This window comes from Myripristis murdjan, chromosome 6, assembly GCF_902150065.1.
Source record: "Myripristis murdjan chromosome 6, fMyrMur1.1, whole genome shotgun sequence".
NCBI classification, from domain to species: domain Eukaryota; kingdom Metazoa; phylum Chordata; class Actinopteri; order Holocentriformes; family Holocentridae; genus Myripristis; species Myripristis murdjan.
This window is the reverse complement of record NC_043985.1, coordinates 23,460,935-23,480,872: the sequence shown is the minus strand read 5'-3', so window position 1 is coordinate 23,480,872 and position 19,938 is coordinate 23,460,935. Positions and strand designations below refer to the sequence as shown.

The 19,938-nt window shown below is 43.4% G+C and overlaps 2 protein-coding genes across 2 annotated transcripts; one reads left to right on the top strand and one right to left on the bottom strand.

Moving 5' to 3' along the window:
- The first annotated feature begins 300 nt into the window (after nt 1–300).
- Nucleotides 301–10,564, top strand: ric8b (RIC8 guanine nucleotide exchange factor B). The gene is made up of 10 exons (XM_030052915.1): nt 301–534; nt 956–1,003; nt 1,095–1,739; nt 3,669–3,763; nt 5,027–5,177; nt 5,798–5,893; nt 6,256–6,400; nt 6,620–6,764; nt 6,910–7,029; nt 8,940–10,564. The coding sequence occupies exons 1-10, from the start codon at nt 451–453 to the stop codon at nt 9,046–9,048; spliced, it is 1,638 nt and encodes a 545-aa protein (XP_029908775.1). The 5' UTR covers nt 301–450; the 3' UTR covers nt 9,049–10,564.
- Nucleotides 10,565–10,799: 235 nt separating this feature from the next.
- LOC115360200 (NAD-dependent protein deacetylase sirtuin-3) lies at nt 10,800–19,925 on the bottom strand. Its single transcript, XM_030052927.1, has 8 exons — nt 19,643–19,925; nt 14,162–14,390; nt 13,806–14,021; nt 13,413–13,645; nt 13,160–13,260; nt 12,546–12,707; nt 12,200–12,412; nt 10,800–11,611 (listed from the first exon to the last, which is right to left on the bottom strand). The coding sequence occupies exons 2-8, from the start codon at nt 14,380–14,382 to the stop codon at nt 11,396–11,398; spliced, it is 1,362 nt and encodes a 453-aa protein (XP_029908787.1). The 5' UTR covers nt 14,383–14,390; nt 19,643–19,925; the 3' UTR covers nt 10,800–11,395.
- Between the last annotated feature and the right edge of the window lie 13 nt (nt 19,926–19,938).

The following is a 19,938-nucleotide window of genomic DNA, read 5'->3' as shown; positions in this document are numbered from 1 at the left end:
CACACACACACACACACACACACACACACACACACACACACACACACACACACACACACACACACACACACACACACACACACACACTTTCCTCAGGTGTGCTGCTGTTGTGTGTATACCTGCATCTTTATACATCTTTTTCTCAACTCTTATTTTTATGAAGTGACTGTACGTGGTTATTTGCAGGGCAGTGTGTGTGTGTGTGTGTGTGTGTGTGTGTGTGTGTGTGTGTGTGTGTGTGTGTGTGTGTGTGTGCGCGTGCGTGCGTGCACTCTGAAAGTTGAGGGGTGTTTCCCGGCGCACAGCAGGCGCTGACACACTCCAACACACTCAGCTAGCCACTCTGCTAGCTAGCTGCCACACATACACACACACACATACACATACACACACCTATCAGGACTCCAGGAAGCTAATAAGTGAGCCACCCCCTCCCTTGATATTTCAGACATGGATTTGAACAGGATCTTGTCGCAGCTGGACACTGACAGCGAGGAGGGCATCGAAAAGCTTTTGCAGCAGTACAACCGAGAGGTGAGGCGGAGCGCCGCTCGTTTTGACGTCAACCAAAACAAACGGCCGTGCTAACGTTAGCTAGCTAGGGTTAGCTCGCTAAAGCAGCTAGCTATCACCGTCTAGCCTCCTCAGCTAACATGTAGAGTCCCATGGTACTTTCTGTAACATTAAACATGTCACACCAAACAAGCGCATCCAGCAGTGTGTTTCTATGTTGATACGTTTTCGACATGAATGTGCTGATTGGGGAAGGCGGTGGTACCTGCTAGCACAAGGGATGCTCAGCTATCTCCACCATCTCCCATACTCACACCAGCTGTCAGTCGTTTTGGGGGTTAATTTGTGTTACAAGCAGACCGAGGTTCATTTTGAAATCATGGCCGTGTCCACATTGGTTCAGTGGTTTTGTAAAGATGAAGCGTCTTCTTGTATGTTTCAGAATAGTCACACCTTTACCTTTGACCCAAAAGAGGAGAGTCTGCGAAGTGTAAGTACAAAGCTGCTTGTTCTGAAGTGTTTGGTGGATGCCAGCTCTGTAATTTTGGTCTGAGAAGGTTTTCTGTCTGTCAAACATTCAGAAGCTGTGTCAAAGTCTCCTGACGGTGCTCGGGAGGCAGGTCCAGCCATGCTGTCAGAGGACCTGTCTGGAGACACTTCGGATCCTGTCCCGGGACAAGCGCGTCCTGGGACCCGTGGCCACCAAGGAAGGCATGCTCGTCCTGGCTCAGCTGGCCAAGCTGCACGGGGGTGGCGAGGAGGATGAGGAGGAAGGAGGTGACATCAGGAACGGCCTTCAGAAAGACACACAGGCGGAGGAGGAGGAGAGGGTGGTGGTGGAGGCCTTGAAGTGCCTATGCAACGTGGTGTTCAACAGTGTTGCGGCTCAGCAGGTCGGGGCAGACGTGGAGCTGGCACGGGGACTGTGTGCACGTCTGCACGCCGTCCGCACGGGGCGCCACGAGGTGGGCCTGTTCTCACTGCGCCTGCTCTTCCTGCTGTCTGCCCTGCGGCCTGACGTGAGAGGGGGCTTGCGGAGAGAGCTGCATGCGGTGAGGCTGCTGACGGAGGTGCTGGAGCACACACTGGACGTGCGCTGGGTGGGTCCATATGAAGCTGCGCCTCCAGATCTGCAGGCCCTACCCGTCCCTGCAGAGGACAACGAGCGAGCCATGGAAGCACTGAAAACCTTGTTCAACCTCACACTGTCAGATGCTGGTGATGAGGTGAGTGTGTTTTATGCATGAGTGGGTCGTGGTACTGTGTATGTCCACATGTCCCATTACATGTATCTGTTCTGTGGTCAGACTGGGTGTGGTGAAATAGTTTGGAAGAGCAGAGAGCAAGTCATGTGTGCATTACCTCAAACATTACTGGCATAGAGGATGGCCTCATGTCTAGAGAGATTGTCCTGTAACTGAGAGGTCACAGGTCTGATCTCCACAACAGCCAATCTCTAGTTAGTACCAGCCAGGTGTCCTGTTTGTGTGTAAACATCTTCATCCTGTCCATAAAAACAAATTATTTACTGATACTGTGCACAGTTACTGTCATTTATTAAGTGTCCAATCTTCAGGAAAATAAATTACAAAGTGCTGACAGTCAGATACCATCAGATACCATGTGAGGGTTGGATCTCAAATATATATTTTAAAATGGTGTTGTGAATTCTTCTCTCATGTGAACAATGGTCAAAGAAATTTATAGCATCTTTTAACAAAGAAGTTTCACTCATGCAGCATTAAGTCTTTATTAAAAAGCATGTTCGGATAATTCGTGACAAATGACAAGGAGCTTTGTGGGGGAGGCCGACAAGCATGACAAACATAAGCTACACTAACTACATTTTTCTGTGTTATCTAGTACACAGTGTATCGGAATCTGGAAAACACATTTTTTTTCTAATTATTTTCAGTCCTCATTATCTGTGAGTGATATTTTTTTGTTCAGCTCATGTAAAAATAGACCTCATTGTGTATCTGCTTTCTGTAAACATGGTCTGAAGGCTAATCACTCAACACGCCTGGGTTTGGCCAAGGTGTTTCCCGGAGGCCTCTGATCCCCTCAGCCTCTGCCTCCATTCCAGGTTTATCATCTATTTGACCTGGCCTAAGCCCTTTGGCATCTTTTCAGCTCTCTATGATTAGTCAGGGAGTATTAGTGAGATGATCTTTGGGCACCCCCCTCCCCCCACCACTGTGCTCTCCTAGTTTTTTGTGCCACATGAAGATTTTGTGAGAGCGATAATATGCTGTTACACACATTGCTGCTAAGCTAAAGCCCCATCACATTTTGGCCGTTGGAGCACTCTGCCTAAACCGGTCCCACATGGCCACACTGTTGGTTTTTCATCTGCTCTTTTTCCATTTCCTATCATCAGAACAGTTTTTCTCTCACTTCATGCTCATACACTTCACCTTGTTGACTGCAAGGAGGTTTTTGGCTTATGTTTGACTCTTCTCTGCTCTTTGAAGTTTTAAAAATGCAAATTTATTTTTCACCATCACTCTCATATAATTTCTTTTTTGTCTATCGTCTTTCTTTCCATCTGTCTTCGTTTTCTCTCAGCTGTTAAGGTAAATTAGGACTGACTTCTCATCAGTTTTTAAGTTGAATTCTGGATTTCAGACGATAACTTGGCAAACATTTAGTGTCTTCTAGGGCTGGGCAATATAAGCCTATTGATATCAGATCAATATTTTGATGTAAGACTGTGTATTGTCTGGGATTTATCATATCTGTTTTAAAGGCTTCATTTCAGAGAAGGGAAGCAATTTCCTGAGTGTAGACTGCCTTAGCTGTTCTGTTATATGCCTCTACCTGCTTGGCCATCATATCTACATTACAAACAATTGTGTCTCAAAAACCTCTTGTGTGTAAATATCTTATGAAAGCACCAGTCGTTAAACCCCACAGTGTCATCATAATAATATCTTGGGCCAAATGCCTCATAAATGGAGGTATTTCGACCAAGATACTGCAATACAGTCTTTGATTTAGTCCATATTGCTCAGCCCTTATGTACTTCCAGGGTCCTTTCCCTGTTGCCTTATGAGTAGTTTTTTTTTTGTTTTTTTTTTTACCTCAGCTCTTTTCTCCTAAACAAGGAAATGCTTGCTTGAAACTCATGTTGTCGTACATCCTTCATTTGATAGGATGGTGACCACCAGCTCCGCCTCATCGCTGCCATCATGCGTCATCTGTTGATGCTAAAGACTGAGACAGAGGAGAAAACAGAGGAAGCTCACAGGTTGGAAACGCCTCTCCCACTGCTCTTTATATAAGTTGTATATCAACATGACTTTCTTTAATGATGCTACAAAAAAAACACATCTAATATAAACACTGTGGGCCAAAAAGACATATCTTGTTGGGTATTTCATGTTCTAATGCAGTTAGCTGTCTTCATGCAGGGGCACTACATTCCTGCCATTGTAATGTAATGCGGGAATGCCAGGAATGTTTGGCCGTAGACTGAAATTTAAACAGTGTCATGTAAAAGTGATTGATCTCTCCCTTTGACCTGTGTGGTCTCTGGCTGAACTGATCATGGGAATTTTGTCCATTGTATAACACGGACTTTGTTGTAGATGTCTGAAAGATGCAGTTGTCCTGAATATGTGAAAGAAATGTTCTGATTGGCATTGAGGGAGGTTTTGTTTTGTTTTATTTAGAAAATACCAAAGTAACATCCTCAGTCTTGTTTCATTAACTGGAAAAATATTTCATGATTAAGGAGTTTAAAGCCCTATAATGATTTGTAAAAAGTCAACACAAACTACATGACTGTGTAAAAAAAAAAAAAAAAAAAAAAAAGTTAATAAGTTCATATCTCTGTATTGTGCACATTTAGCAGCTTTATTTCCTGTAATTTCTTGTTTTACAATCACTGTTTTACAACAGTGTGGCACAGCTGCACAGATGTGAGGTCAGATGTTAAAAGTCTTCCCTTGGATTTAGTTAAGAGCCACCTCGATATGCCACTATTTTGCAAAAAAAAGCAAGAAATGATTCTGTTTTCCACATTATTCTGCTAAGACGGAGCCTCAGAAAGAAGAGCAGCTTTCAGCGAATGGTTTGGTAGATGAGGGCAACATGTCTTGCTTAGTAGAGAAAGTTCAGATATTTTTGTGATGTCTCATAGTTTCCGCCTATTTCATTGGTTCCTTGCAAGTTCTCCCTGATTACTGCTGCTCGGTGTTTTCAAAACCCGTCATTACATATCTCACACAACAAGATCATTGGCGATTTTGTGCTAATAGTCAGACATGTTTGAAAATTACTAGATTTCTGGGTCAGAATGCCTCTCTGACCCGTTCAAACTTAATGAGCTTTTAAGTACTTAGACTTTTTTCCTCCCTTTTTTGCCTCCCTTTTGCTACTACTTTTTACACATGCTTTATATTTCTTACCTTGATTTGTAGAGATACTTTGTGAAGTGTCTTTGTTGTGGTTTTGAGAAGTGCTATGTGAATAGAGCTAAAATGTTGTCGTTCCTTGTTGTTTTTTTCAGCCATGCTGTTAACCTGCTAAGTAACCTGCCTGTGTCCTGCCTGGACGTGTTAATCAACGTGCCTGTCCAGGGCGGCCTGGAGGAGTACGGTGGGAAAAATATGGACACGGTACAAGTGCTGCTAGACTTCATGGAGAAAAGAATAGACAAGGTAATGTTGATGCTCAGCACACTCCTATTGGAAACTGGGATTAATCATTTACACACTGAAAATATTGTTGGCTGCTATATAATAGAAATATTTAGGTAAAAACACCTAAATCAAATTATTTTACTTCAGTTAAGGTCCTTCACTGCATGGTTCTGTTGCTTGTATGAGAAGAGGGAAATGATTGGAACAGTGCAGGAGTGAATAATATACATATAATATACATGTAAGTGATTTAGCAGCTTGAACAAGCAGACATCCTGGTCAATACTCAGATCTGACCAGACTAGGTTGTTCCTTGACTTAGCAGATCAAGACACATATAATGAACTCAAGAGTTTGAGTCTGGTCACTGATGCGTGTTGCTTATCACTCTTTTTTTTTTGTCATGGCTTTCCTGTTGTTGGATCTCACAAAAGAACAACAAACTAAGGGCAGACATGCCAAGGAAATACTTTCCAGATCTGCTGAAGGGACAAATTCCTTCCTTCATGTTGTCCATGTCCTTCTCGCTAATTGGGAACAACCCAGTTGCTCCTCAGCCACACAGCTCCAACATCTGCAGCTGTCGAGTGTCTGCGGTCTGGCCGTCACATCTCTGCTCTGTGTCTGTCTCCACGCAGGGTTCGAACTACAAGGAGGGCCTGACACCAGTACTCAGCCTTTTGACTGAGGGATCAAGACACCACAGGGAGATACGCAGATATATCAAAGCTCAGGTAATACAGTAGCTGTCAGATAGAATTAAGTAGCCAAAAAATGTGATAACAAACTAAACATTTCTGACACCCTGTAAGGGAGCTGTTCATTAGTCTGTAATTTTACTTCAATTTTACATCACTGAATTCCTTCATCCACAAGGCTGAGGTGGATAAAGCAGCAAGCGTACATGAGAAAAGAGAATACAGTTGTCACACAAATAATGAATGTCATTCTGAAACCCAATTTTGGCTGACTGTGGTGTGATTGCAGCTACTGTATGATGTATTCATGAGCCAGTCAGCGGTCAAATCCCAGAGCTATGGCTATAAAAGGTTAGTAAAACAGTAATCTGAACTTTTTGAAACATGTGTATCCTCAGGTGCTTCCGCCGCTGAAAGATGTGAAGATCAGGCCAGAGATCGGCACCACCATCAGAAACAAGCTGGTCCGCCTCATGACCCACGTAGACATGGGCGTAAAGCAGAGCGCTGCGGAGTTTCTCTTCGTCCTGTGCAAAGAGAGCGGTGAGAGCGGCAACCGGGCGCTGGGTAGACAGCAGTGCAGAGAGGAAACTGGGCTCAAGGCTTTTGATTAAATTAATTAAAATTAAATTGGATTAAATTAATTAATTAGTGCCCTGCCACATGCATGATTGCACCCTAACCATAACAACTATACTGCGTATGTTTATATACATATGTTAAAATGTAACACCTGGACCGTCTGTGTCTGTGTTCTTGTAGTGGACAACTTGTTGAAGTACACAGGGTACGGAAACGCAGCAGGACTCCTGGTGGCCAGAGGACTCCTGGCAGGAGGGAGAGGGGAGACTCAGTACTCTGAAGATGAAGACTCAGACACAGAGGAATACAAATCTGCTAAACCCTTGTGAGTGGCCACATTTTTTTCTCAGTATAAAGCTTAGTAAATTTAATCTGTAGTGACACATGTGGTTTCTATGGGTTTTCATAATATGAGAAAGCCTTGTGCTATGACACAGTAACATTTTATTCACCTCACCTGTTTGTTCCAGCATCAACCCAATCACAGGCCACGTGGAAGAGCCCATGCCAAACCCCATAGAGGAGATGACAGAGGAGCAGAAGGAGTATGAAGCCCAGAAACTCGTCAGCATGTTTGACAAGTTGTCAAGGTGAATATCCTAAATGAATGAATGTTTGCTTTGAAAAATAATGAATTGGCTTCGCTTGGCAAAGCCACAGCTAAGGTGATTAACCTTTTTCCTATGAACAACTGTTGCTTCCTCCATTTGAATTATTTTTTATGATTTATTGTCTGTGCAGCCAGGAGCCCTGCTTTATTTATGTTGACCTTTCCCTGGCGAGCAGAGGCTAATGCTAGTCAAACATGATGCTAGCACAAAGGTAACAGTGAGCTCGCTCCCTGCCAACCAATTCATTAAAGGAAGAATCTCTTGCCGTTAGCCTCGGCTTCAATTAGGCCTGGACTTTCAGCACGCCGCAGCATTCAGCTGGAGTAAATGGAAGTTGCCGGCACGCCGGAGCAGCATCATTACCGCTGCTCCATTAATTATCACCTAATTGGTACACACAGTTGGCTTGCAGACCTTGAGTCCTTTATGCGCGGCATTGAGGTTTTTAATAAAATATGTGTCCCGACTTTATTCTTCTCATTCTAAGGAGCAAAACATTACCCAGACAGGGAGTGGACTAAGACAGAGACACAACTAGACAAAGCAATTTGGGTGGAACGTGGAGGAAGAGGAAGAAACATGGGTGAACACGTTTGCAGACATAAGAAAGCTGACCTTCTCATTGTTGAGCCAGAGAGGGGGTTGAGATGTAATGAGGCACGTGTTCCCACAAGAAGTAGATTCCTTTCCAAGGCTGGATCCTCTTTCTTCTCCTCCTCAGTGTAAAGATGCTGTTGTGAGGGAGAGGCGCAGCCAGTAGCACTTCCCCAAAGCAGAGCTCTCTGGAGATCAGTCAGAGCCCTGCAAGAATGTACTTTCCGAACTGCTTAACTGGTCCTCCAATTAGCACATATTCTCCACCCCCCCACACACCCTCTCTACCCCTTACATCTGCCAGCCCCAGTCCCCTCTTCGTGTTGGACGAGAGGGGGATAGGATGGATTTTTGCACTAATTGGTGGAGAGAATACAACACAGGAGTGGCAGGATTGGGTGGATGGTTTTTGTTTGTTTTGTTTTCAGAAGACTTGTTATCCCCTCACCTTGTTACTGCTGTCATTCTACCTGCTTTCTGTGACTGATGATATGAGGCTATGGACAGGTGGTTAGGAAGATGGCCCTTTCTGTGTGTGTGTGTGTGTGTGTGTGTGTGTGTGTGTGTGTGTGTGTGGAATTCACAACTGATAAAAGACCTAAAAGATGTATGTGCATGTTTGTACTCTCCACCAGCCTGCATCATCTAGTTACCACATATTATTTGCTAAATCAAACTTAGAATTTTATATTTCACCAGGTCATGGCTCATCTCAAGCTCTTTGGTGACGACTAAAATTTTCCCAAGATAAGCTAATTTTGTTTCTAAGGATAAACCAGGTATTACATGGCCATTTATGTTTAAATGTTACAAAATGAATGCAAATGGACCCTTTTAAAATCTTTGATTAGATAATTCTCTGATAAATCATCTTAGAGGGAAGTGGTGACACACAGAGCAGATATAATTGGATTAGGATGAAGGGGCAGCCGTGGCTTTGAGGAGATTAGACTGAGCGCTGATCCTGTAATTAAACTGCCATAGGAGGGGAAGGAATGAGGACCGAGAGAGAGAGAGAGAGAGAGATGATGGCCAAACGGGCGAGTGTCTGTGAAGGGGGAAGGGTTTGTCTTCCAAAGGTCTTTGAGCTCTGGATGTAAGGGAGTAAAGATGTATAACAGCAGCAGCAGCAAGCCACAAAGGTTTTGTGTCCAAAGCAGAGATGGATTCTCTCTCCACATTTTTCATGTTGAAAACCAACAAGAAAAAAAAATTGTCTTATTTCTATCTGTAATTTTGCTCTCCTGCTGTCCACCGACCTTGTGGATAATATTTCTGTTCCTTTGTGTCCACAGGCAGAACCTGATCCGGCCCATGGGGGTCAGGAAGGACGGGACGCTAGCACCCCTCGACGAGGCTCTGTGTCAGCCGCCAGAAGACAGCTCAGGATCAGACTCTGACTAGTGCACTTCACATTTAGGCCATCTTTTCCAGGCAAACGCCCACTGGGCCACAACACAAATACGTTCCGCAGGAAACTGTAGGGGCCGCGTCACGCCCATAAGCCATTCTCTAAAGCGGAGCTGGACTTGACACGAGGCAGGAAAACTTTCAAATGGCACCATTTTGCATAGGAGTCTAACTTGATTACTACTATTTCTCAATGATTTTTTTTCCATATCACACTTTTTTCTCTCTCCCCCCCCCCCAATACTTCCTTAATTTGTGAAAATGGAAATACGGTAGAAAATCATTTGGACTGGATCATATATATATCTCACTGAAAGCACTGTTTGACAGAAGTGCAATTGAGTCTAAATCAGAAATCATTCCTAACCTGTGCTTATGATTTTCTTTGTTTCTGTTCACGTTAAACGATGAAACGATGAAATTGTCCACTATTTGTTTTGACACATGGTACAAATGCACATTAAAACATGAGATCATACTGCGTGCTGTAAACAGTGAAGCTACTCCTTGTTTAAAGTGTGAGGGTCTGTCACCGTGAACCGAGAGACTGAGGTATCTTGGGCAAGGAGACTTCTTTGGCCTTTTCAACTGCAACCGCCTTTTGCTGATCACTATTATAAAATAGTAGTTACTGAACACCATCACTTAATTAAAAGGCCTTCACCAAAGCTGTTAAGTGTATCATTTGTTTCATTCAACATCAGAACTTTTAAATGGAGAGATTCTACGTTTTCCTGTGGTGGCTGAATAGTATTTGGATTGTTTCTGCCTTACCCCCATTGTGGATCCTTGACAAAGAAATGTGTGAAATGAAATGACTGTTTTCTATTAATGTACGTTTTTGTCCTTTTGCCAGTTCTGCATGGTGTTAAAATCAGTTCACAGAAATGTATATGATTTTTTTTTTTCTATATTGAAAACTGCTGATTTTATATAAATCCACAGGTGAGGTGTATTTATAGATTCAAATGACGGTTCCTTGAAATGTATTGTTATAATTTGATCATGTGTAAAGGCTGCCAGTTCTCCTGCTGAAGAAATCTGCATGGTTGGGTATGACTTAAACAGAATTGGTTCCTAGAGTGTACGTTGCCTTGCTTTGGATTATTTATAAATTGTTTAAAAAAAAATGTTCATTGCCAACTACACTACCAGAAATTTGCCTGAATATGACTTTGTTACAGAGACACCCTGGTAATAGGGATGAACTATAAGCACACGTTTAACCTAACTTGTAAATGACCACTATTGCCTACTCACACAAACTTAATTCAATAAATAGAAACGCAAAATAGGGTTAATTTCCTCTTGCAGTCAGATTCATAAAGGCACAAAAGATCCAACTCTAAACCTGTTGAGGTACAGATCTGAACATCTTGTAGCTAATCAGATTTCCCCCCCTTGTGACACAGTTAAATTCATGTTTACTGTGCCTCTATGTAAATGCAACCCTTAGTTGTTGTTTTTTTTGTTTGTTTTTTGCACAATAAATTCACGTAATGCATGTTGATCACTTTCTCTTCATATGGAAGGAATATGTTATTTTGTGTGTTCCTTTTGCACATTCTTTGCATACTGTAAATGTAACTTTTTTACATATATATATATATATACATATATATATATATCTCTACACATAAATGTAGTGAGGCTTCTATTGCAAAGTCATTAAAACTGGAGCAAAAGAATATTTTCAGTGTCATTTTTGGACCAGTACAAGAGAAAGACTACAAAAGGCAAAAGGATAACATACAAATAAAACAATACTTTATTAAATATTGTTTAATATAACAGTGCGCAGTATTGTACTGACAGAACAAATTTAAAAGTCTGTTGGGCTCTTATACATACATACATACACACACACACACACACACACAAACACATGCATACACATTGGGATTAGCTTGCTGCTGCAGGGAAGAGACATTTCTTAGTGTTTTCGATGGAACTCATTTCACATCAACATTTCCAAAATCCTACTGATGTATCCAGTGTGAAGCATTTTAAATACATTTAAATGAATTAAATGGACACTGGTGTGTGGGAATTAAGTGCTTCATATATGCTTGTATTTGATACACGTGCAGCATACACACACACAGCATCTGGCAGTCAGCAATGCTCCCAGATGCAGACATACTGTAAGCTCTCACACACTCGAACACACTTTTCTCCTTGCACTTCACTTTGCCACTAACAGGAACGAGCATCGAGAATGACACACAGAATACAAGACAACATCAGAAGCCTCTTTGCATGTACAATGTAGAGAAACTCTCAAACCTTTCCAGTGTCTTCTGAGCTACGAAGGCCGGGAAATATCACGAGGAGGTGAGTTTCAGTTGCTCGGGCTGGACGACGCGGAGCTCTTGCTGTCCGTCTCTGAGTCAGTGTCACTGCCACTGGTTGCAGGTCTCTGAGCCCCTGGTCTGGACTTTGGAGGCAGCCTGCCTTGTGGCTCCGACGCTCCTCTCCTCCCCAGGCCGTTGGGTTTACTCTGACATGGCTTCTGGTCGCTCACTGAGTGACTGCTGCTCACCAGTGAGGGGACGCTCTGCAGAGAGGGAAATTATATCATCACACCAGCACCAAAAGATAGCCAAGCCAAGATAGCCAGGTTCAAATCTCAAGAGTTTTCCCCTCCTTGACTTCCTTTCTTCATTTCTTCAATTCCATTTCTACTTTCCAAATGTCTAAAAACATGAAAATAATTACCACAAGGTTAGTAAACTGCCTACAGGAGGAGTCTAATACTATAATCTCATTGGACCGAGTACTTCGATATCGATACTGTGACGATATTGTTGGGATTGGTGCAGTTGAAAGATACTTATACATATGAAGTCAATAGTAATGTGGATATGATGATCAAAGGGGTGGAGGCAAAAAGAGAATAGCTGCAATAGTATAGTAAGTTCAGAAAATTGCATCCTTATTGTAATGTTGCCCTTGAAAAAAAGACAAAACTCTTATGCCACATTATGGTATTATAATATCAGAAATGCCAGACAATATCTAGTCTCATATCAGAATATAGGTGTAAAATTGATATATGACCCAGCCCTATGCAAGGAGTGATGTTTATCCATTTGTAAAAAATATAATTACAGTAAATGGTGCACAAGCTTAAGGTAAAACCAACCCCGTTTTCCTGACTCCTCATCAGCTGTTCGATCTCTTGGCTCCAGCCGAGGATGTCAGCGAACCTCCGCACGGTGTCGACCAGGTCACCCAGCTCCATGTGGTCCCCTCGCCGCAGAGGAACCTTCTCGAAGGGACCCACGGCGTTTCGGTTCAGCAGGAGCCGCGGCACAGTGGAGCGCACCGTGTTCACCAGGCTGGCAAACGGCTCGATCTGCAACATTGGATTTTGGTTTAGACACAACCGTCCTCGACGTTACGCCACAGACAAAATGCACAGGATCATGTGGCGGAAAGCTATTGTGTTCAGTTCTGCAGACTCTGCTTATGACAAGGCTGAGGTTTACCTGCAGAGACGTGCCCATGATGATGAGCAGGTCTGCTTTGGGGAAATCTTTCGAATGCAGGAAGTACTTCTGGGGAAGGTCCTCACCGAAAAACACAATGTCAGGCTTCACTGTTGCAGCACAGAATGTACAGATGGGGACGTTGTCATTCATTATGGCAGTCTGTAACAAAAGAAATGAATGAAAGAAAGATTGGTCAAAAAAATCAAATGCTACTGGGGCTAGGTTCAATTAATCTAGAAACCGATTTTCATCATAACCATCTGATTAACGATTTATTCAATCCCTAAATCGATCTTTTAATGTTTTCTCCCGGATCCTGTAGAACTGCACTATACTATGTTGACTGCTGTAGCGTGTTGGTCATGTTAAATAAAGGTACCTTAATGTAATGCCGTGATATTTTTAATAATGCACCAGGTCTTAGGGGTTCCTTGCACAATTCACAGCATTAGTTCTCAAAGAATCTCTTTCATATCGAAGCAAAACTGGTATTGCAACTGAAATCTGAAAACTGAAAGTTGAATCGATTTGATAATCAGTGGTGATAATCAGCCCTAGAGGAAATGTCCACCTCCTCGAGCTTTGACGGATTTTTGACCCTTGGCCGGTACCTTTGCCTCCTCAGCAGGGTACGAAGTGTAGCACAGGTGACAGGAAGCTGTGGCGAAACTACCGTGAGCCTCCACAAGTTTTTCATCCGGGATGCCGCACACTGTGAAGAAGACGAGGAAATATTACCGCCGGTAACCGGAGAGAACAAGCAAATTCTGAGCCATTCCGCAAAGGAACAAAGTTAACCAGAAATGAAGACCACTACTGATCATCTCACTGTTTTCTGAACCTGACTGTGAAGACCAGACTCACGTTTCTCCAGCCCGTCAATGTTCTGGGTGTACATTCGGAGCAGCAGGCCCTTGTGATGCAGCATGCGGATAAAATAGTGGATGTAGTTGGGCCGGTGGGTGCCCGGGTACAGCTCCTTGGCCAGCGAGAAGAAAGGTTGCGGGTCGTTGGAGAAGTAGTCGATGTTGAAAATGGCTTCTGGATAAGGGATGTTGTACTGCTTTAGGTTAGCGTACAGACCTGTTCCTGGCGTTCTGCAGGTGAGACGGGGCAGATTTTACATTTAGGTGACGCTCCTGTCAAAGAGCAACTTACAATGGAAATCAATTAGAATGCAAAGATAAAGCAGAACAGCAGAGAGTGATGAAGTCCAGGCTGTAGATCGCAGAGAGCGCCAACTCAGTAAACACCAACCTGAAATCTGGGATGCCGCTGGCTGTGCTGATCCCGGCCCCAGCCACCACCACAATGTTCTTACAGCGGCCCAGCTTCACCAGCCGGGCCACCGAGGCCAGGCCGCCCCGGGACGAGGACTTCACTGATGCAGACGGAGTGCCCTGAGAAGATCTGGATCCAGAGGGCTGACCGGCCGCCACAGGGTCGCCGGCACTCTCAAACATGTTTTCTTCACTAAAGAGACGGCCAAGAGAGTGCACATAAAAAAGATTTCTGAGATGTTTTACAAGACTGTCCTCGGAATAATCTGATCTCAAACAAAAGAAGGCAAAATAATGTCATGACAGTTGATGCTCTCTATTGAGTTTCCTCACCCTGTAGGTAAAACTTCCTGTCCGCTGACGCTCATCTGGCTCAGGTCCTGGGCGAGGGCTGAGTCAGTCTGCTTCTTGCGCTGTTTTCCATAAGGGCCAGGCCCAGCGTCCTGCGGCTTGACTGGGTCAGTGTGCCTGGCCTGGGAGGAGGAACTGCGAGTCACCCTGGTCAGAGGAACCTGGGAGGCCTTTTTATCCCCGCCGGGCCTGGATTTGTTCATTCCAACACCTGTTGATGATAAGAAAAAAAAACAAACCATGCAGCATGAATTCAACATTAATCATTTATGAGCTGTGATGCCAATTTCCTTTTGCACTCTGCAGTTAACTTAAAGGAAAATTACCCACATGCCATTTGAATGTCAGATAACGGAAACTAAGCAATGTTACAAATTTGAGCTGATTGTTTTCTTATTTCCTTTGAGTTTTTTTTTTTTTTTTAATTTCATTGTTTTTCGTTTTTCTTTAACTACGCTAATTAGATATTCACCTGTTTTCAGTGCAGTGAAAACATAAAACTGCTTTTCATTTGCTCCCCCTCCTCTCCCTCCCGGCTCTCTGGCCCATATTTAAAAAGCTGTTACAATGAAATCATCACGGCATTCTTTTGTGTTCCCTTTGCACAGAGAAAAGCTGACATGTTTTAAAACTGTCAACTCCTGAACAAAAGCTAATGGCTGTAATATATTTGGCCACCCCCCCAACACCACCACCTCCCCCCTTTCTCCTCCTCAGTAGCTATGCTAATACAGTCCACAGCTGTGGCAGCTTTACTGTTGAGGGAAAGAGGAGGGCAGAGTGAGGGGGGTTAAAACGAGGGGTGTTGGAGGTGAAAGAGAACCCTAGATTGACTGTGTGTCAACAAACCCAGCTGGGAGAGAAAAGAGGATGCCCCTTCAAGGCCCCCGCAAACTGAGGAGAAAGAGAGAAGGGGGTGCAGAGATAAATGATATGGAGGCGGGATTCAATAAAGAGGGAAGAGAGGAATAGAAGAACAGAGAGAAAGAGAGAGAGAGAGGGATGGAGAGGGGAGGGGCTATTCCAAAGCTATTCTAGGCCTTCAAACAACTTCCATGAGGAATGAGTGTAAGTGATCAGGGAGAGGGAGTAAGAGTAAGGAAACAAAAGAGCTACAACCCATAAAACACAGCGGCCTCAGAGCGCAGAAAAGAGATAAGGCCAGCTTTTCTCCAGCAGCACCTTATCACCCTCAGGAGGGGACGGGGGAGGGGAAACGTGTCACTGAAGGCTTATGGACATTACTGGAGTCATACACACAAAGAATATGAGTGTTTGGGATAGTGAGTGATGAGAAGTTAAAGTCTTTGGCTCAGAGCTCGGCATTAAAAAAAACAGATCATTCCCCTAACAGACCTGGCGTTTTGGCTCCCGTAAGACCTTCATTTGTCGACGGTCTTTTGAACTACTTTCATTTTAGGCACTCGATCTTCTTTCACTTTGCCTCCTGAAAAGGCTGCAGCCTCCACACTACCACTTTTTTCCCCCTTTACACATCCTAAAGAACTATTAAAAACAGCAGGAGGGCAAGGGTCACTGCTTTTGTCTGGGCTTCTCCTCAAAAAGACACTGCTGAGTACAGGCAATAAATCACCGGCCCAGTTATTAAGGTCCTCACAGATGGTGCAGGGCAGGAGACCCAATCCTTAGACATGATCAGGCCCTTCATGGCACTGCCAAGAGGTGCTTTCAGATCTACAAAAGTTACACTGGCAAGAAAAAGCCATGCACACACTTGATGTAATCAGGATATTGTTGCCTGACTTTATTCATTTAATGGCAAGAAGAGTCCAAGAGTGCAGAAGAGGCAGAGACACTGTCTGCGTATCTCCCTTTCTCCGGTGCTCAGACTTAGGAAAAACCAGCTGAGGACTTAGCACTCAAATAATGTGTATAACAGGTTTTTCAAAGGTTTTGAATCAATATTTGAATATTAGGCTGATAGGCCCAGTGTTATGTGAGATTAGCTGCAGAAAACTACACAGACAACCAAACACATGATCCCCTTCAGGCTGCCACCCGGTGCATATAATAAATGAAATGTGTATAAGTTAGCGGGGGCAGGTAAGAGTCATTAAGTGAACACAGTTTTGTGGGTTTCGGCCTCCCTGGAGAGTATGACACTCAAAATTACACATAACTCATAACATTGGTGTCACATGAAAGGCAGGGAGGAAAGTTGTTTTGTGTTAAAGAGAGACAAACGTGAACATGGGAGCGTAACTCCAGAGAAAATCGACAGAGGGCAGTGCTGACAAATCAGATGTCACGTCAACAATAACCTGACCAGAAACAAGATGAGTGCACAATGTGCCATTTCTCAATGTTTACGACAGTGAGAAATATCAAGGAGTGCCATGTTTTTATGAGGCAAAAAAGCGTTTTATGTTTTTACTGTCAAGACCTCAACTGTGCAACAAGTGCCGCTCCCATCCAATGATTATTCTTTAATGACAAATAAACCCCGTATGAATGACAAAAGGCTTAAAAAGGATTTGAGAGCCCACCCCTTGGTTGGCCTTTCAGACAACTTGCTCTCCCACCTCCCGGTCTAAAAGCTGAGCCCAGTGTGTCCCATGTGCCGCGGCACTGGACCACCAGGGGTGTCGCCCTTCATATGAGGGTTACAGTAATCTAATTAGGACTGTCCTAAACTGGGCACACCCCGGTGCTCACCAACAACCCCAAAAAACAGACTCTCGGCTAATCCTTTTACAACGTGGAGGCAGAGACCAAAACAACAGGCCCGGTGTCAGCAAAGAGCACTTTGTGAAAAGTTGGTGTCAACACAACAAAGATAGTCACTGACAAAACCCACGTCCACTCTCAGTTTACCAATTATAGCGAAAATTAAAAAAGCACATGCATTATGGAGGTTTCTTAGTATTTCTCGACACATGCAGCAGAATTACCATAAAAAACATTTTCACACAGAAAATAACAAGCCACATTTAATTAATTGAGTATTTCAGCTTTTTAAGGACTGGTATTACATTCTCTGATGCTGAATCTCTCCTTGTAAATTATAACTAAGAATTATTAGGCATCATACTAAATGCAGAAACCTCTGCTTATTGCATCCATTTCTACTCTCCGCCTAATATTTAAAATTGAGGAACACACCGGAACCTCATTTCTGCCTCATCTGAGATACCACACATACAAAATCAACCGTATCTTAAAGGATTAAGAAGATGGGCTTTTTGTATTTGTATATTTTCTAATCAAGCACTGAACACTGAAACAAAATGAATCTCTCCACAAATTCAGATGCCTATTCCTTCTCAGTGGAGCAGCTCTGGCTCTGAGATGTGGGCAGCATCAGAAACAAGAGGCTGAAGGTTTTTTTTTTTTTTTTTTTTTTTTACTTCTTTTCTTTTTTTTTTTTGGTGTCTGTGGAGAGTTTCGTCTGTTCGGGACCATCTCGCCGGTGTCATAGGCATAACGTGTCCAGTGTTCAACAGAATGGCCTTGAAGGAGATTTGGCTAGGTTTAATGAGGGGCTTTTCCCTTAAACTCCGAGCATTTAACCCTCCACTTACACCAGGATTGTTCTTCCAAAAAGTCTGGAGGGAAAGCACGGCCGGCTTTGATCTCTACTGCCCCCCGACGAAAGGACCGCAACCGGCAGCCCGGTCACCATGGAGACCTCTTCATTACTTTTGGAGAGGCAACAGCTCTATGTTCTCTTTCCCCACCTGTTCACTAATGACATATCACTTTGTGTAGCATCTTTGTTGGACTCTCAATTGACACAAAGCAGCAAGTCCTAATTTGTGTTAGTATATTGTTTGCTCAAACAGAGTGGGGAGGTGGAGAGCCTTGTTGCCTGGTGGGTCTGTGGCTAATGACTCTTGTGCTCTTGCTCTCTGGGGAATTACCAGTCTTCATTTCAGATCCAATCTATCAATTTGGGTGTTTTCTTAATACTAGTGCATGCACCTAGATTATTATACACCAAGATCTGCAGGGGAAAAAGAAATAACGTAGTTGCAGGTTACCACAACTAAAAGTACAGGCCCATTTTGCTGCAACGTTAACAATGAGATCACACATTAAACATGATTCATAGGCTGGAAATATGTCCAGAAAAACGTCAAGCTCAAAGGTCACACAGCGTTCGGCTTGTGAAGGAGAATAAAGCCTAATTAACTGAGCATCAAAAGTGTCTGCAATCAAGTTCAATAAAATCATTACAGGTTCAGTCTTGAAGTGTTGCAACAGTCCACTTCCAGAGGTTTTTTGATCCTTTTTTTTTTTTTTTTTTTTTTTTTTTTTTTTAGAAGAGGTAATTAACTGATATGACAGCAAAGCACAGATGCATAAAACAGATTTTAGCGCTCGCAATCAAACTCTGACAAGAATGAGTCTGTTGCACAATGAACTAAAACATCCTTCATTTCTAAACAACAAATTCTTTTACAAATCCTGTGCATCCCTCCGAGCTCCCACAGGAGTCACTAACAAGTGAGGCTACACTGCCATCTGCTGACAGCTGACAGCATTACAGATGGAGACCAGCAGCTTAGTTTACAGAATAAACAGCCCCAAGAAAATGACTGAGGAGGACTCCATCCACCAAGCTGCTCTTTTCCACAAAAAAAAAAAAAAAAACTGCCTTAAGTCTTCCTTTTCACCAAAACTGATAAGCTGGTAGACCACTTTCAGGAATGGTAGCAAATTATTACAAAATAAGAATCCCTTTCCAAAAAAAAAAAAAAAAATCACCCAGTGCCAAAAAAAAGTACAGCTGTGTGTTTTGGTGATATAAGTCCAGAGACACATGACAGGACTTCTGGGTTAATATGGGCACAATAGCATAGAGTCATATGTGCATATAGAGGATGGTGTCATATGATGGAGTGCAGACTAAGCATATGACCACACAGTCACTATTACCATAACAGAATATTTCCATGCACAGAATATAGAGGTGTATTGGTAAATTATAATAGTGATTGTAATGAAATAGGTCCTAATTTATTCCATGTATTTCACTGGAATATTGCAAAAACAGCCTGAAGTAAGCTGAGGAGTACAGTGTGCAGACTTAGGCTTGTAAGAAAAGTAATAATTGCCTCACATGTGATTTTTGATCAATTTTTGACTGTTTTAATATCACCAAAGACTTGATTCTTTCAGGTCCCAGCTGCTATTGATCACCCTACTTTGGTTCATCAGGATAGGTTAAATAAAAAAAAAAAATTGAAGCTTTTGGAGATTTCTCTTTAAAAAGGGAAAGTGTTTCTGCTGCAGTTTGCAAATCAGTGCACTGCAGCAAAATAAATGACATGGCTGTTGGAAATGTGCAAGAAGAGGATAAAAAATGATGCAAGTGCACACGAGACCCAGTCCTCCCGCAGGGCTTCTGGGGCTAGCATCACCATCATCATCTCCACCACCACCATCATCATCATCATCATCATCATCATGCTTACACCACCCACCACCACATTTAGCTACCTGTCTGTCCACAGGGCGGAACTTTTGAAAGCTGACCGCACGACGAGGAGGAGAGCAGGGATGGCCAACCTGTCGGGCAGCTCGGGAGGTTTGGTCTAAAAACAGAAAACACGCGGCGGCCCAACCCGAGGCCACAAACTTGTAATCCGCCGGCTGCGCTCGGTTCAACATCAAATTCACTTGTTTAGCCGCCCGCTTCTCCTGCAACACGGCCACTTTCCCTGCAAGCAGGAGCAGGAGCAGGAGAGAGAGGAGAGAGAGGTGCCACTCTGTGTCTGTTTCCGGGAACCACAAGA

Bases quoted from the DNA above. Each gene is read 5' to 3' on its own strand.
- ric8b (XM_030052915.1), top strand. From the start codon at position 451: ATGGATTTGAACAGGATCTTGTCGCAGCTGGACACTGACAGCGAGGAG. The intron at 6,401-6,619 runs GTGAGAGCGGCA...GTGTTCTTGTAG, and splicing joins CGTCCTGTGCAAAGAGAGCG to TGGACAACTTGTTGAAGTAC. The intron at 7,030-8,939 runs GTGAATATCCTA...TTGTGTCCACAG, and splicing joins ATGTTTGACAAGTTGTCAAG to GCAGAACCTGATCCGGCCCA.
- LOC115360200 (XM_030052927.1), bottom strand. From the start codon at position 14,382: ATGAACAAATCCAGGCCCGGCGGGGATAAAAAGGCCTCCCAGGTTCCT. The intron at 13,261-13,412 runs GTGAGTCTGGTC...TCTTCTTCACAG, and splicing joins CATTGACGGGCTGGAGAAAC to TGTGCGGCATCCCGGATGAA. The intron at 12,413-12,545 runs GTAAACCTCAGC...CCAATGTTGCAG, and splicing joins TCATGGGCACGTCTCTGCAG to ATCGAGCCGTTTGCCAGCCT.